The sequence below is a fragment of the Chiroxiphia lanceolata genome, chromosome 6, assembly GCF_009829145.1.
Source record: "Chiroxiphia lanceolata isolate bChiLan1 chromosome 6, bChiLan1.pri, whole genome shotgun sequence".
Classification (NCBI taxonomy): Eukaryota; Metazoa; Chordata; class Aves; order Passeriformes; family Pipridae; genus Chiroxiphia; species Chiroxiphia lanceolata.
This window is the reverse complement of record NC_045642.1, coordinates 18,623,987-18,638,887: the sequence shown is the minus strand read 5'-3', so window position 1 is coordinate 18,638,887 and position 14,901 is coordinate 18,623,987. Positions and strand designations below refer to the sequence as shown.

Sequence of the window (14,901 nt, the reverse complement as noted above, 5' to 3'; positions counted from 1 at the left end):
GGGTGCACTGCTGCAGGCTGAAGCTCCTGGGCTCTGCCCAGCTCCCCTCTTTGGCAGGTGCAGAGCTACTGAGCTTTGCCCAAGAGGCAAGGAAAGCGTCATCATTACTTAGATAAGATAAAGCATGACCAAATCCTTGTTACCCTTGGCAGGTGTGGCTAGATGCCAATTGGAATTTGTGCGGCTCAAAGGAGTAGCCAGGCTTTGCAGCTGTGGGGAGGGTTGCAAAGCTGCCTTAAAACATGGAGACTTGATGCTGGAGCACAAAAAGGAAGGTGAGTGTACCCCAGGGGATAGTGAGAGCAAGGGGCTGATGGGTGTGAATAAAGGAACCGGCATCCAGTAACCCTGTGGGCAGAAGGACTTCTGCTGTGTGTTCCTGTGCCCTGCTGTGGACTCTGGTGTTGACGCTGCTCCGTGAGCAGGACTGAGAACCTCTTCACCTCTCTGGTTTTTGAAGTTCAAAGATGCCTGTTGTCCTGAACTGTGCCCTTCTGTCTGAGATCATGGGAACTAGGAAGATAATTCAGATTTATTGGAGGTGGAAAAGGACACATGTGAATGCCCCTACAAATAGACATTTCCTCCATTGTATGCTTTGCTCCTGTGCTTGAGAGCTACCTTCCTTCTTCTTCACCCTCTTTGCCTCTTAAAGGAGTACAGGATGTTTGCTCTGCCTTCCTTTCTCCCAGACATGTAACCAGAGAAGTAATCCTCTGCTCCAGTACAGGTGCTCAAACCCTTTTGATTTAATGTGTTTGCTATGGCACAAAGAGTCCTTCGCTTCCGATGCAAATCTGCAGTCAGAGCTGCTCAATGCAAATGGACCACTTGTAGCTGTTCCCTCTTGGAAGAGTGGTGCAGGCTTTATGTAAAGCATGAAGGTAAGACTTCAATAGCCTGGAGACAGAGAATACACAGATTTGTGCCAGAGGAAGGTCAGCATGGCTGTAGTTCACTCACAGTCTGTTTCCAGACTTTTGAGGTGGGATACTAGGCAGGAGGATATTTCAGGCTGTCAGTATCAAGTAATTGAGTGTTTATAGAAATGGATTAACATTTACTGGTTATGGGTGTCTGGGGCTTGGTCGGTCATTCTCTCCCCTCTCTCCTTACCACCTCCCTGCTGCATCCAAGTGCAGAATCTGCGCCGACTGTGATTTGGTGACTCAACCCATTCTGACGCCTGGATCCCTTTCCTCTATTCAGGTTGGACAAATAATGTTCAGTTCATAATCATGCTTGAGAGCTCTTGCTATTGCCCTAGATATGGGGAGCTACGGTGATGCTTAGATTGGCTTAATCCAATTTGATCTGAAAATCCACTGCTCAGAACAATAAATGTTGCGTGTGGGGGGTGGTGTTCAAGTGCCTTTACTAAATCAGAAACCTTTTAAGCATTGATAGATGAAGGGTTTTTCTTTTCAATGTGTACCACTAAATACACAATGATGTGCAGTATGGTTGGATTAGCATTACTATGGGAACCATAACTTTTTGTGTTTCCTGACCTTTATCCATGAGACGCTAAGGATTCTTTAATGTGGCTCCAATGTGTGTATTTATTTTTTTGTGTCTTATAAGCCTTTTTGTTCTAGTCAGTACTAAGAGAACCTTTATAAAGAACCCCAAGAGAAGATTAGATACAGGACAGGCTGCAAGGTGCAGGAAAGCAGTTTGCTTGCTTTTTTGTACTGTTCTAGCAGAATCCCAGCCAAGCCCATGGGTCAGTGTTAAGCATGGCTTCTGCACCCACTGTGAACAAAATGGTGAGTAAACTCTCCTGCTCAGAGGCAGATACCTCACTTGGTATGGATTTGTTTGGTTTGGGTTTTTTTCCCACAGCTACACTGCTAAGGCAAGAGCCTTCCCTAAAGCATGTGGGGTCCTGGGTCTTAGGCAAAGCTGAGCCTCTGAGGAGGTCAGAGTGGAGCAGAGCTGCGCTCTGGCATCACAGAACCCTCTCAGATGGCTCAGGGGAGCTCTCTGGCCCTGTTAAACCTGTATTAAAGACAACTGTGATGGCTTGTAGTTGTCTTCATGCCTATTTTTTAATCTGGGTTTTGAAATAACCATCTTAAACTAATAGGGAAGCACCGGTCTTTACCTTTGCTTTCTGCAGGTCCTGTTACTGCTTGTTGCAGGTAGGATGGGGCTATTTGGAGCTCCTGTCTTTGCAGGCTGATGAGGTCTCTGCTGTTCAGCTATCAGCTGGAGTCTTCTCAGTGGAAATTGGTGGAAGAGGGGTTTTTTACTCTCTGTAGAGGCTAGGGTTGCTTGCTCATGATTATGGCAAAACTTGTTTTCTGAGCAAATATTATCCTTGAGGGCTGACAAAAGAGACATTTTGGGTAAGAGTGAAAAAAGAGGACAAAATCATGTCAGGTGATGAAGAGCCAGCCTGCCAGGGTCTCAACATGCTCTTTTTTCTCTTTCTTTTGTCACCTTTCCTGAGAAGACATCAGGCTTAACTAGTAGGAGCTGACACAGCTGAGGACATCTTCATGCTGCCAGGGGGTTTTGGAGCTGCTTCTGAGTGACAAATCCCCATCAGCATCTCCAGCTGTCAGCAGGCAGGGGTGGCTCTGCTTCCTTTCTGGGTTGCTGTGGGATAGTGACACTTTGGTCAGTGGCAGGATAGAGGGTGGCATCTCTGGCTGCTTTAGTGAGATAGTCTTGGGATGGGTACTCCACCCCTGGGGTGTGTTTTACAGTGCTTTGGAAACATGCTCCTTGCCCTGTCATCTTATGCTTTGCTTTTCTTTTTTCTTACACTCTCTGTCCTTCTCTTTGTGAAAGAGGTTTCCAGCCTTGTAGAAGTGGAATTAAACTTGAGGCAGGATTCACAGGGGTAGTTTGCAGCTCTTCCCTTGTTGAAATTGGATGAGAGGTAGGTAGAGAGCTACCTACAAGCACAGCTAGAGTTTCTCAGGGAAGGTAAGTTCAGCATGAGACCAGGCTAATCTGCTTTCTTATCACTTCTTCCCGTCTCACCTAAGGCAGATCAGAAACAAGCCCTTCTCTTTCACAGCTGTGTGCAAGGCAGGATTACAACGAATTTACCTTGGAAGCTTAAGGGCAGGTTTTCCTGTGCTGCTTTCTGAACTGTTGGCTACCAGCTTGTGCTGGAAAGGGGATGAGATTCGTAGGGAGCATTGCAAACCACACCTCCCAGCTTGGACCGGCTCTGATACTCTATTTATGGTGGCAGAGTTTGTTCCCCACTAGCTTTTTGCTGTGGAATACACTGCTGGTTCCAGGGAAGGGGAGCAATACTGTCCTGCCACTCAAGGTATTTGGGGACACCCGCAGAGAGAGAAAATGGGGTGGAGGGGAGGGAAGAAAGTCTCTCTCGTTTGGGCAAGGAGTTATTGGAGAGGAAAGTCTGAAGGAGTTTGCGAGTTGCTGTGTCTCAGCAGAGTTTCTTCCTAGGAATTTTCTGTTCTGACTTCCTGCTTTTGCTTTAAAGCAGCAGAGTAGAGCTCACTGAGTGCAGTGGCATTGTATACCACTGCAAAAACTAGTTGTTATTCCTGTGACAGAGGAAGGAAAATTTATTGATTGGTTTTTCAAGAGCTGGGAATGCTTAATTAACAGACCGTTAATGCATCAGTTTGGATCACTTGAGGTCTTTGGAAATGTTGAACTTAAGAAACTTGCTCTCAGTTCTGATGTGTTTGTGCAAGATGCTTAACTAATTCTAGTGACTCATTGATTTTGGAAACTGCTGATTTAGAGTAATAGCTGAATATTGGAATATTTGAGATTGTGATGTTTTCTTATGAAGTGGATGCTTTGAGCTGGTCAGATTAAAAACTAAGGATTTCCTGCTGCATGGTTTTGAAGACCACTAGAAATTTTTCTGTAAAAACATTTGGCAGGAAATTTTCCTCTATCTCTCATAAACATCCCTATTCCCCTTTGCCCCTTTCTGTAATCTTTCTGTTGTGGGCTTCTGATTCAGTGACAGCTTTTGTCAAAGAGTGGAATATTCCACCGCACAACTTCCCTAACAGTAATTTTACCTTTCTCAGAACAACGGTACGTGTTGAACAAAAGCACCTTTCAAACAGCATCTGCTTCCAAGTTTGCCTCTTGCACTAAACTGTGCCTGGGAGGCAGGGAACAGTTGCACACTTATCCCACTTTGTGGAGGAGCAGTTCAAGGCTTGTGGATGCTCAAAACTTTCTCTGGTTTTCTGTCTTGTAGAAATCTGAAGCTTTTAATATTTTGTAGCGATTGTCCCCCCGAATGAGAAAGGGAGAGGGTATTTCTGATATCTTGTACATTCAGACTGATCCTTTCTTCTTTTGGGAGGGGGAGTACCTGGATTCAAGATTTTACCTGTGTCCCCCTCAGTGGTCTGACAGCCAGGAGGTTTCTCTACTGAGAGCACAGATTTCATCCTTTTCTAGTGCATAGGTTACACTGACATTTCAGGAAAAGTGTTTTGCATAGCACGGGCAACACCTCCTTAGCTCACAGGAAGGAGTGAATTTTTACTTTTATACCCGTTGTTAGCAGGGTAGATTATGAGCTGAGAGGTAACCAAGTGTCACACACCTGTGCACATGGCAAGTTTCATTTCTGTGAGGCAGAGAATGGGTTAAATGTCTTCTTGGAAATTGGCTTCACCATCTGCCTCGGCTCTGTTTGTTGTTTTAACAACATTTGCAGAAAGGTCAAACTGTCCATGGGTCTCATACATCCCTCCTGGGCAAAACCAATACAGCACCAGCCATGGAGAGGCTTCTACAGTGAGTTGTAGTGCCTAGAAATCCTCCCCATACTCATTCCTACTTGTTAATATTTGCAGACTGTTCTTGCCCTTTAAGTGCATCTTGCAAATTCCGAATAGTGAGGAAAAGCTTTTCCCACAGGTCCCGTTGCTAACATGTAGCCTAGAAGATATTGTGGGGGTAAGGTAGCGGTGTGCTGTTTTTAAGATCTTGGAGGTGAATTTCCTGGAATGAGGAAAAGGTGCTTGAACTTCATGCATGCCCCCTGCAGTTGTAGCCCTCTGGATAAGGAGGTTTCAGGTACTGCAGAGAACTTACTGGCTCAGCTGGAAAAGAAATCAGTGTCTGTCTCATGTATTCAGAAGCTGTTGGAGTACCAAGTCCAGTTCATAGGACTGTTGGTGGTGAAAATGCAGCAAATGCTGTGGTCCTTTTGGTCAAAGACTCTGTGTACTTTGAAGGTGGTTTCTGCAGATGACAAAGCAGCCCCTATTCATGCTGAGAAGCAGCCAGGCTGAACCAGCTCTGCATCTCCTACAACAGCTAATGGCAGATCCCTCATCTTCCCAGCATAAATGTGTAATGATACTTTTCTAGTACACTCTTTTGGCTGTTTGTGAATCAGAAAATTTTCACCAAAATCGATACTTTATGTAATTGTCCTTCATGGACAAACTCAGGGCAGAATGAAACAGCCACTTTGCAGCCCGTGACATCCTCAGCATCCTCTGTCAGCAAGTCCCACACTTAATTGTCTGTAGGATACCAAGTGTGGTTGCATTCCTGAGGGCTGGGGAAGAACCTTGTGTACCTGGTGCCTTTGCTGCTTGCAGGGTGTGAAAGGAGTCTCCCCAGCAGCATTTCTCCTGATGTGTCCTTGCTGAGCTGCAGAAGCTGAGGCCCTGTTTTCCTTGATGACGTCTTAGCTGGTCAGTAACTAGTGGCATGAGCAGCAGAAGTGTGCTGACTTCTGGTTGTTGCCTCTAGTACAACCTGCTCTGTATGCAAGTGCTCCCTTCTCTAAAGAGGCAGGTAAGGCAGGAGGGAATTACCAGTGATGGTCAATTAAACAAGCTGAGGAGCTGCCCTGGATTTATGTAATTTCCTGAAGAGCTTTAAATGCCAGCTTAGGTTTGGAGTTGTCTTCCTTCTGGGGTGTTCCTGACTGCCTCACCAGCTCTTGGAAAAGAGGAGTAGAAGACAGCAGGGATCTCCTTTGCCTGGGAGTTCTCAGTTTTTGCTTTCAATCAAAAATGATCCAGCATATTTGATGTCAAACACCAAATCCTGAGTCTTTTATCCTCCTTTTCCCGGATCTGGGCTGGCAAAGAAAGTTTCTTTGCATCCTGCCTATCTGCCTGGCTGGTAGTTATCACCAGCAGAGCAGAGCACATATTCTGTGATCAGCATACTTGGTGTTACACAGGCATAATCTACCTTCTGATTGCTGAACTCAGAGCAGCATCTATCTCCAACTTCACTACACTGTTAGTGGTGTTTAGCTAATAAAAGCTGTATTATCTCTTCACAATCTAAGCTAAAGTATCCTGTCTTTCTCAATTATGTTCTTGAACTGGTTGTTCCTGTCCTCTAACAACTGCACATTTGTGGTACAACATGAACAGTGGTGGCATCAGTGGGAAATGATACTGGTCAGAGCCTTTTCTCCTTCACTAAGTGAAAGATGTTCGCTTCCTGCTGGCTAAGCGTGTCCTCTGTGATGTGCAGCGTGATCTCTAGCCTATAAAATACAATTAATTCTTCTTGGACCCAAAGGGTCCAATCTTGCTGTTCTTTCCATTACTCTGCTGCTGTGGTATAGAAGACAAATCCTTATGTTGCACTGTACATTATGTAATGTTCCGTCTCTTTAAAAAAAAAGTTTCAGGAAACCTGTAAGCCTTTATAAAGTGAAGGAATTTGTGAAAATAAGTTGTTTCTAAACTAGCTGTTGCAATTTGTCATGCCTTATTGCAGGCATGGTTTTTATTTTCTGAAAAATCAGCTATGTGCTAGTTATATTGACAGATCCAAGACCTTTAGCTGTTTATGGAAAAAATGTGGTTTGGGTTTTGTTTTTAATTGCTGAGAATTAACTCTTGGCCCAAATATTATTAGAGGAAAAACTGATGCTTTCTCTCTACATTCCCCAAGAAAAACAACCCAGCAAAGCCAAAACCCCATTTAGTAGGAGAGGTTCCAGTGCAAGCACGTGCCCTCAGTGTTTGCAGTGCCCATTCTGTGCCAGTGTGAGAGAGCTGCAAAGTGCCACTGAGATGGGCATAGCTGGGGAGTGGCATGAGGCTGTGATGGAGGAATTGTGGCAATTTCTGGGTGAAGAGCATTGTTTTAGTATGTTGTAATTACCTATCTGTGTTGCAGACTTCTCACATTGGTAGTTCTGGGCACACATTGGTACTTTTCTGTTGTGGTGTTGAATCAGGAAGCATAACTGAGTGCAGTTTTAAGAAGTTTATTTGTTCACCTCTCAAAATGGAAAAAGAGAGGTGTTACCACTCTCAAGTTGCTTGGAGATAGGAGGAGAGAGTCTGCATCAAACAGTTTCCCCATGGAAATTTTTAAATCAAGAAGTTGATATGGTAAATTCCCCTTTGAGGAGCTTTGGTGAATCGCAGCAGAGCTCCTCTTTAAGTTGCTCTTCAGAAAGATGAAGCCCCTTGCAGCTGTCCCTGTTCCTGGGATATACCTCTGTATCCTACTGGCATATCCCATGATGAAGTCATCCATCGATCCTGCAGCAGGGGTTAGCTCAGGGCTATCAAGCTGGGCTAATCCCCTGCTGAATAAACAACACAAAGGTTCCTGGATTTGTTCCTGTTTTCTTAAAGAGATACAGTCAAGTGCAGGCAATTAAAACAGAGAGTAAAGTGTAGCTCTAGATGTGAACACCTGATTTCAGGCTCTCTGCCCAGGGCGTGTATGGGTTTCTTAGGTTTTTCTAAAGAAAAAACCCTCACAAAACAATTGATGTTTTTCTCATTTTTTAGTGTATTTCTTTTCCTGCCTTTCCCTTTGGGAAGGGAGAACCCAACAACCACCCAAACAAATTCCAAACAATGGAAACAAATTTCCTAGAGAAAGGAAAGAGCAAAATTAATTTTGAACAAAGTACACTGGAGATATAACTATTTTCTTTTTGCTCTCCTCCCAGCCTTTTCAGGCACCATGGCAGAGCCTTTTAAAACAATTTCCACCAAGTGGGTACCCAACTCCTTCAAGCATCTTTTGGAAATTAAGCCTGTGTGGCAGTCAGTTTGACACACAGGTCAGTGTCTTTCCCCGGCAAGAGCTCTGCTATGCCTTCATCTGTTCAGTTTTGCATACCTGTGATTTTGTCAATGCATTTAGAATATGTGCTTTTTGCATGCAACTAGGATAATAATTGTAAATATGTATATTTGATCACTGAATTTCACAGTACTATAAAATATGGGATGTGTAGATGTGACTGTGACCTACAGCATGCAGGTTTTGTAGTTATTATAAGCTTTCAAAACATTGGGACCAAAAAGAAGGTAGAACAAAGAGAACAAGTGGCATGTTTGATATCAAATGGTATAAGAACCTGTGAAACTTTTATTGCCCTTTTCTTTTAAAACTTACCTGTTACTCATCTGCTCTTGAGTGATGCTCCAATTCCATGAACAAGTAACAAATGCTTTGTACTACTGCATATTGGCATGTGTTTGCTGTGCATTTGTAATTTGCTGAAGCAACAGGCTCCTGCTGCAGGGATCTGCTACCAAACCCTTCTCTTCTTTGTGTAATATCTTCTCATACAAGGGATCAAACCTGTCTCATCCAGTGTACGTGCCAGGAGTGTGATCAATGTGTACTTAAACACTTGGTGGATTCCTTCCTTCGAAGCTGTAAGACTATTTTTCTGCATCAGGAGCTGAAAGGAAAGGGTGTGTGTTCCCCTGATTTGTTTAAATAAAAATCTTAAATATTTAGCTTTAGTATGGGGGTGGTTTTGTTGTTTCTAATAATATTGTCTTAGGCGGAGATACAGGAGAATGTCTTTTGGGAAACTTCCCAGCAAGTATCTGAGCACTTTTGTTTGTGGGACACCTTGGACACCTGTAACGATTATTATTTAATATTCCCCTCTACAACTATGTCACCAAAAATTCAGTGGTAGAGGAAAGCAAAAACCTGCTTTCCCTTATAGTTCTCCAGGGCCCAAACACTGGACTTGTTCTGTAATCCTGGGTAAGCCACTTAAGCCAGTCATGCTTAGGTTTTTCCTCCTTATTAACTGTTGATTCATTGTCTTGCACTGGGGAGGACTGCTAGGAATTCAGTGCATGTACAGTGCCCTGTGGTGAATAGGGTCATCTAAGGACCAGCTGTAGAAAATTTGGCTGCACTCCCCACTTTCCTTTTCTCCTTGTCGTTGGGCTGTGGAAAAAAAAAAACTACCCCAAAGTTGTCATGTGCTCATGGTGGTCACGGTCACATAGATAAGGGCTTGGCTGTCAATAGTATTTTAGCCATGACTTTCCTCTACCTGTTTAAAACTACTTATGGCTACAATGAGAAGCTTTCTGAGACAATAAATTGGAAACTGTGACCCTGTAGTGCTGCCTTCAAAAAAGTATTTCCCCGTTCCAGGAAAAGTACCTTGGGTCTGTTCTTCTGTTTGCTGAAATTTGCAGTTTCTGTGTTCAGATTTTTCATTCTTCAGTTTCAAGTCTTTGAAACTATTTTGGTGCTTGAGTTTCACATGTAATTATCAGTCTCCAGGAACTCAGTCTTAAAATAAAGTGCCAGCTGTCACAAGCATCAGGAACCAAATTGGAGGGGCTAACAGTCTATACACATAGGCAGGTGACATGACTTACCCTGGGCCATATGGCCAGCTGAGTCAGGATTAAAATTCAGGTCTCATGATTTCCCCAAAGAATGCCAAGCCTATGGGATTCAGTTGACTTTCTGCAACAGTTTTGCACAGGACAAACCTCTGTTTATGCCTCAGGTGGTTAAGAATATTCATGTAAGATTGGTCTGGGTTACTTCAGTGCAGAAATAGAAAATCTGGTGTTAGCTGTCTTTATGGCAGTCCATTTCCCATTCTGTGCTGTGTCTGAGAGGACCAATATTTGCTTTCTAGGCCGTGGGAAAGTTGTGTTGCAGGAGCAGGTGAATTTTTGCTTGCTGAGCCCCAGCACACACCATGGTAGGAGACACCCAGTGTAATCCATGGGACCTGAAGCCTGGCTTTCTCTCAAGCTGTGTATCAGGTTGTTCCGGTGTTGGACACTGCCCAAATCTGGAGTGTGCAATATCAGAGCTGACCTTGAGCACAGGCAGCCAAACCTGTGGGGTGGGAGAAGATGGGGCTGCAGAAGAACATTACACAGTGGGGCTGACCAGGGTGATGGGAGCCCATTGGTGCCCCCAGTGTCCCTGGGGCTTCCATCTTCCAGGCCCTGGGAGAGGACTTTTTGGTCTCTAACACAGTTCCCAGATGTGAAGGTGGCAAAGAAGTCTTGTTTGAGCTGACGCTGAGACTCCATCTCGTGGAGTTGATGCTGGTCAAACCATGTACCCAGAAAACTGTAATAGTCCCATGAAGCTTTGTCAGCACCCGCTGACTGCGGCAGGCACAGCGTTTCTATCAGCATGTTCACGGGAACAGTGAATGTTTCCATACAGTTTCTAAGGGAGGCTGGGCAAGTGTCTTGGAAGATAAGGAAGGAACAATGTGGCTGAGGAATTGCCCCAGGCTGACAGTGGCTAGTAGCTGACAGGTGTCTTCAGGAAAGTCTTCTCTTTGCTTGCCCTGCTGTTATTCTTCCCTCACCAGTCATTCATGGCCACTGTCGAGGGCAAGATGCTGGGCTAGACAAACTCTGCCATGACCCAGTGTGGACATTTTGTGATGGAAATCAACAGCCCAAGATGCAGAGGTTGTCCTGACTCCAGGCTAGTGTGGAAATTAATTCTTAACTGGTGGCGACTCAATATAACTGCATTTTTCTGCTGGAAGGGACCTGGGAAAATTAATTGTCAGGAAGTTTGTGTAACAACCGCTGGCTTTGTCACTGGAGGTGGTTTGACATCATCTTGCTGGCAGAGCCTGGCAGGTTTGCCTGACCAAAAGCATTATCTGCCTGTACCTGTCTTCTCTGCCTTCACCACTTGTGTCAGGCAAGCGTGGCTCTTCCCAAGCTGATCCTTCTGCACCCAAGCCAGCTCTGCTTGCCTCACTTTTGGATACCAGTCCACAGTTTTGGTACTCTAGTGACCTCAGCCTCTTTCAAAGAGGTCTTTCAGTGATGCTCTGCATCTTGCTGATGAAGCTGCTTCCACAGTACTTTGCAGTGATGATTGTAACTGGAGAAGGTATGACAGCACTTATTAGACTGAGATCTGCTTTGTGCCTCATCTGCACTTACATCATGCAGTGCCTTACAGACAGGGATAGAGAGGAAGAGCTTCTCAGTCACAAGCTTCTGGGAAAGAAGTCCATCAGAGTTGTGATGTATTTTGCTTACTGGGGCTCTCTCTTAGTCGTTGCTTTGTTCCTCTACAAGTGCTGTCTCACAATTGAAAAAGCCACATCTGGCTTGAAGCCACTTGAAGCAGCTTGGACAAGAGACTGCCTGCTCTGAACAACGAATTAATGGGCTTGGTCTTTTACATGAGTAAAGTCCTTTCAGACTTTTGTCCATGTCAGGCTCCCAGCTCTTCTAATTAAGGGGCTTTTAGCTCAGCCAGTGTTTGGGAGCTACAGTACAGCTGGGCTTTTGATAAAGTGAGGAAATGCTAGAGGTAGGGATGTAATGGGTTGGATTTCAGCTTCAAAAAAATGTCTTGGAGAGAGAACAGAACATCCTCCTTGTACCACCTTTTGTTTGCTGTAGCAAAGCTGGGGAGACATCAACTGTGTGGGCTGTTCTGGCTTTTGAAATAGAAATGATGAAGCTGATAATAGGAAAGTAAGATCATCTTGACTTCTTGGGGCCTCTGTCTCTTAGGCAGCTAGAGGGATATTTCAGAAAACATATTTTTTACTCATGCCTTTTCTTATTCTGCCTGTTTTCGGCAATCTTGCCATGGCTCTTGCTTTGAACTCCCTTTTTCTTTCCTCGTCTGCTGCCGCCTGTGCTCCCCGTCTGGTACAGGGTGCTGCTTGTGCTGAGGCTGTATCTTTGCAAAAGGAATGGGTCTGGCAATAAACTTCAGGAAGGTGGCCTGTAGCAGCCATTAATTATCAATGTGGCTGTTATTCTTCACCATAATTACCTGTAAAATCTAGGCAGTATAAGATACTTAGGTCTTTTTTCCCCCCCTTTTTCTTTCAAAGCCAGCCTTGCATCTTTCACTTGAATGTGAAAAGTAAGCTGGTGTTCTTTCTGACTTCTTTACTACTTACACATACAGACTTGCCATCAGAAGCAAGCTAACTGTCCAGCTAATAGACAGAATCAAACTTTAACCTCTAGATTTTGCTGTTTTGGCTCCATAACACAAAAAATGCCTGGTATGAGGGTTGGTTTGGAAAAGAGCAAGGGAGAAAGACACCATCTGCCTCCTTACTTTTCCTCCTGCTTTCTTCCCTCCTTTCTTCTGCTGTATTCCCCAAAGGGTGAGTCCAGCTCTGTGTCCATTGCTTGCCAGGAATGTCTACTTGATTAGAAACATACAATAGTACCCATTTATAGGTAGTCTTCTGCAGAGTTTCATAAATATCTTCTCAAGTGACACTAAACAGAGGTGTCCTGGAAAAACACTGATTTGAAAGAGGGAGCGAAGCGTTCTGCTTGTTCTTTGAAGCAGAACCACCCGCTGGCTCACGAACCAGCAGTAATAAACAGAGTCAAATAACGTGGTACATAATTGCCTTCTCCTTTTGTGTCAGCTTCATATCGTTCTCCCATGTGACATTCTTCCTGGCCATCGTGCTCTTTATCCTCCCATTGTACCAGAAGTGCAAACAGAATTTGTTTGTTATCATGGCATCTGTATGTGGCTTTTAATTTCTTCGAGATTAAAAAAAAAAAAAAACAACGAAGCCAACCCGCAAGCCCTCTTTGTCCAGCACTGTTTAAATCTGCTCTCAGCCTGTTTGCACAGCTCACTTCTGCCCAGCAATGCAGAATACAGATCTGCAGAAGGAGAAATCTAGAGCAATTCATGCAAAAAGGCTTTAAAAATGTGGTGGTGTTGCTGAAGAAAAGCTGTCTGGAGGGTGGCATCAGTAAGCTGGAAGGTGGGTTGGGGTAGGGATGCATTGTATAAATCTTTACAATCACAGTGCTGTGCTTAAATGGGTGCTCTCATTCCTCCCCTTTTTGCTTTGGGTACTTGTAACTAATGGGAATTATTTTCTTTGGCCTCTGAAATATCTCTATAGTTGTGTGGTTTCCTTCCTATAAAGGTGAACATTTCAGATTAAAATTCTGTTTGGCAGCTTATGAGCTCCCAAAGCAGAGGCTTGAAGGCAATGGGTCAGGAGTTCCCAGTGTAGGAATTGTCTGACCTTTCTTTGTGCTGTAATAGCATAAAAAAAGTTGGAGTTATTATTTGGAAAGCGTTAACAAGATGTCAGAGGTGGAAGGCCAGAAAGAGGACCTGGGTGGGAGAGAGGGCTGGGAGAAACATTCCTTCTTCTCTTTCCTCTGTTACTTGCACAGATCTTACTCCTTCCTGTCTGCTCTTATCCTGCTCTGGGTTCTTGCAGTTTTGATGTGCAGGTTTGATGTTCAAAGGTGGTGCAGAAAAGTAACAAGAGGAGCAAAAGTACATGTTGTTAGCAAAGGAACTAAGACCAGACAAAAGCAGCTTGCAGAGCTCCTGTCTCAGCTGATGTGGGACTATCACTGTGTTCCCACACAGATTTACCTTCCCAGTCTTTCATCTCTGCTGAAACCTTCCTTTGGCAGCTGGCTTTCATCAGCAAAGAGCTCACACTGCCCTGAAGGTCTGACCCAGAGGAGGAGAGATAGCAAAAGAGTATCCCTGCTCGGTGCAGGGTCTGGAGCCCATCACAGGTGGAGGGTTACTGCGTGTGGAAGGCTTAGTTACACCCATGTTGTGTGCAGTGTGTACCTACGTGTGGTGTGTATCTCTGACACAAACTCCCTTTCACCCCCTCCGCTCAGTTCATATGAGCATGAAATATTTTGGGTTGGAAGGGTCTTCTAAAGGTTATCTAATCCAGATATGGATGCTCAATATTGCTCTTTTAACTGACAAAGGATGTAACTAGATCATGTGTGGGTTGGAATTGGAGGGTCATGTTTGACAGGGTTTTCTCTGTTTTGTGTCCCACAGCTCTTCTGTTTGCCCATGCCCTGGGGGAAAAGACTTTGAGAAGATGGAGAACCAGAGGGGAGTGCTCTTGGGATATGTCCGCTGGGAAGGAGAAGAGGAAGGGGATGAGGAGGATCAGGTGGCTCCTTGTGTTTCTCCTTCCAGCCAAACGAGTAGACTGCAAGATGTGGAGGTGGAGATGCTTGAGAAGGCAAGGGAGCTCTTCCAGCTGTGTGACAAGGATGAGAAGGGTTTTATCACTAAGGTGGACATGCAGGTGAGAGGAAAAAAATCCTTCCCCTGTTCTGGGAGGATCTGTAAAGTCATGGGTGGCAGAAGTGGGGAGAATGTGGCATGTCTTTACTTTTGGTGAGTGTGGGTGTGCCCAGAGACTCTGTCTCATTCAGATATCCGGGAGCCAAACTGTGCCACAGCCAGCTGCTAGGAACCAAAAATCTCAAGAGGGCCTTGCACCTCCAGGGACTTCCTGAGACAAGTTGGACTGCAGTTCCAAATTTTTAAGGAATGCAAAAAATAAAAAAAAATTGTGACAGTTCTTACAAATATCAAGCATGCAGTGGATGGAAAATATGGGGGAAAAGAATCTTGGTTTAATTAAAAAAAACCCAAACAACAACTCCCCAGAAGAACACACAATGAACAATGCACCAACCTATTAACAAAAAAAGTTGTATAACTTTTTTGTCTCAATCATGGCTAAAGCCTCATCTCAAAAACTCACTTTAGGCCTGAACTATAATTTTGCTCTAGAATAATGTGTTTTGCTCCTTTTTGTTAAAAGCAGTATTTGTTAACACAATCTCTGTAGTTCTTAGTGAGGTTTTTTGTAAAAGTTTATAAGGAAAGTTACATGTGGAT

The 14,901-nt window shown here is 44.3% G+C and overlaps 1 protein-coding gene across 7 annotated transcripts in view; it reads left to right on the top strand.

The window, feature by feature from the left end:
- Positions 1-14,901, top strand: part of CRACR2B (calcium release activated channel regulator 2B) — a 46,447-nt gene that overhangs the window by 4,122 nt on the left and 27,424 nt on the right. For 3 of the 7 annotated variants that reach the window (XM_032691005.1, XM_032690999.1, XM_032691006.1), the window contains exons 1-2: positions 3,200-3,292; positions 14,044-14,299. In XM_032691005.1, coding sequence (XP_032546896.1) covers positions 14,087-14,299 — 213 coding nt within the window. In that variant the 5' untranslated portion in view covers positions 3,200-3,292; positions 14,044-14,086. Of the gene's footprint in view, positions 1-3,199; positions 3,293-12,811; positions 12,980-14,043; positions 14,300-14,901 lie in introns of those variants that run through there. The other 4 variants (XM_032691004.1, XM_032691002.1, XM_032691000.1 and 1 more) reach the window with 2 other exon arrangements.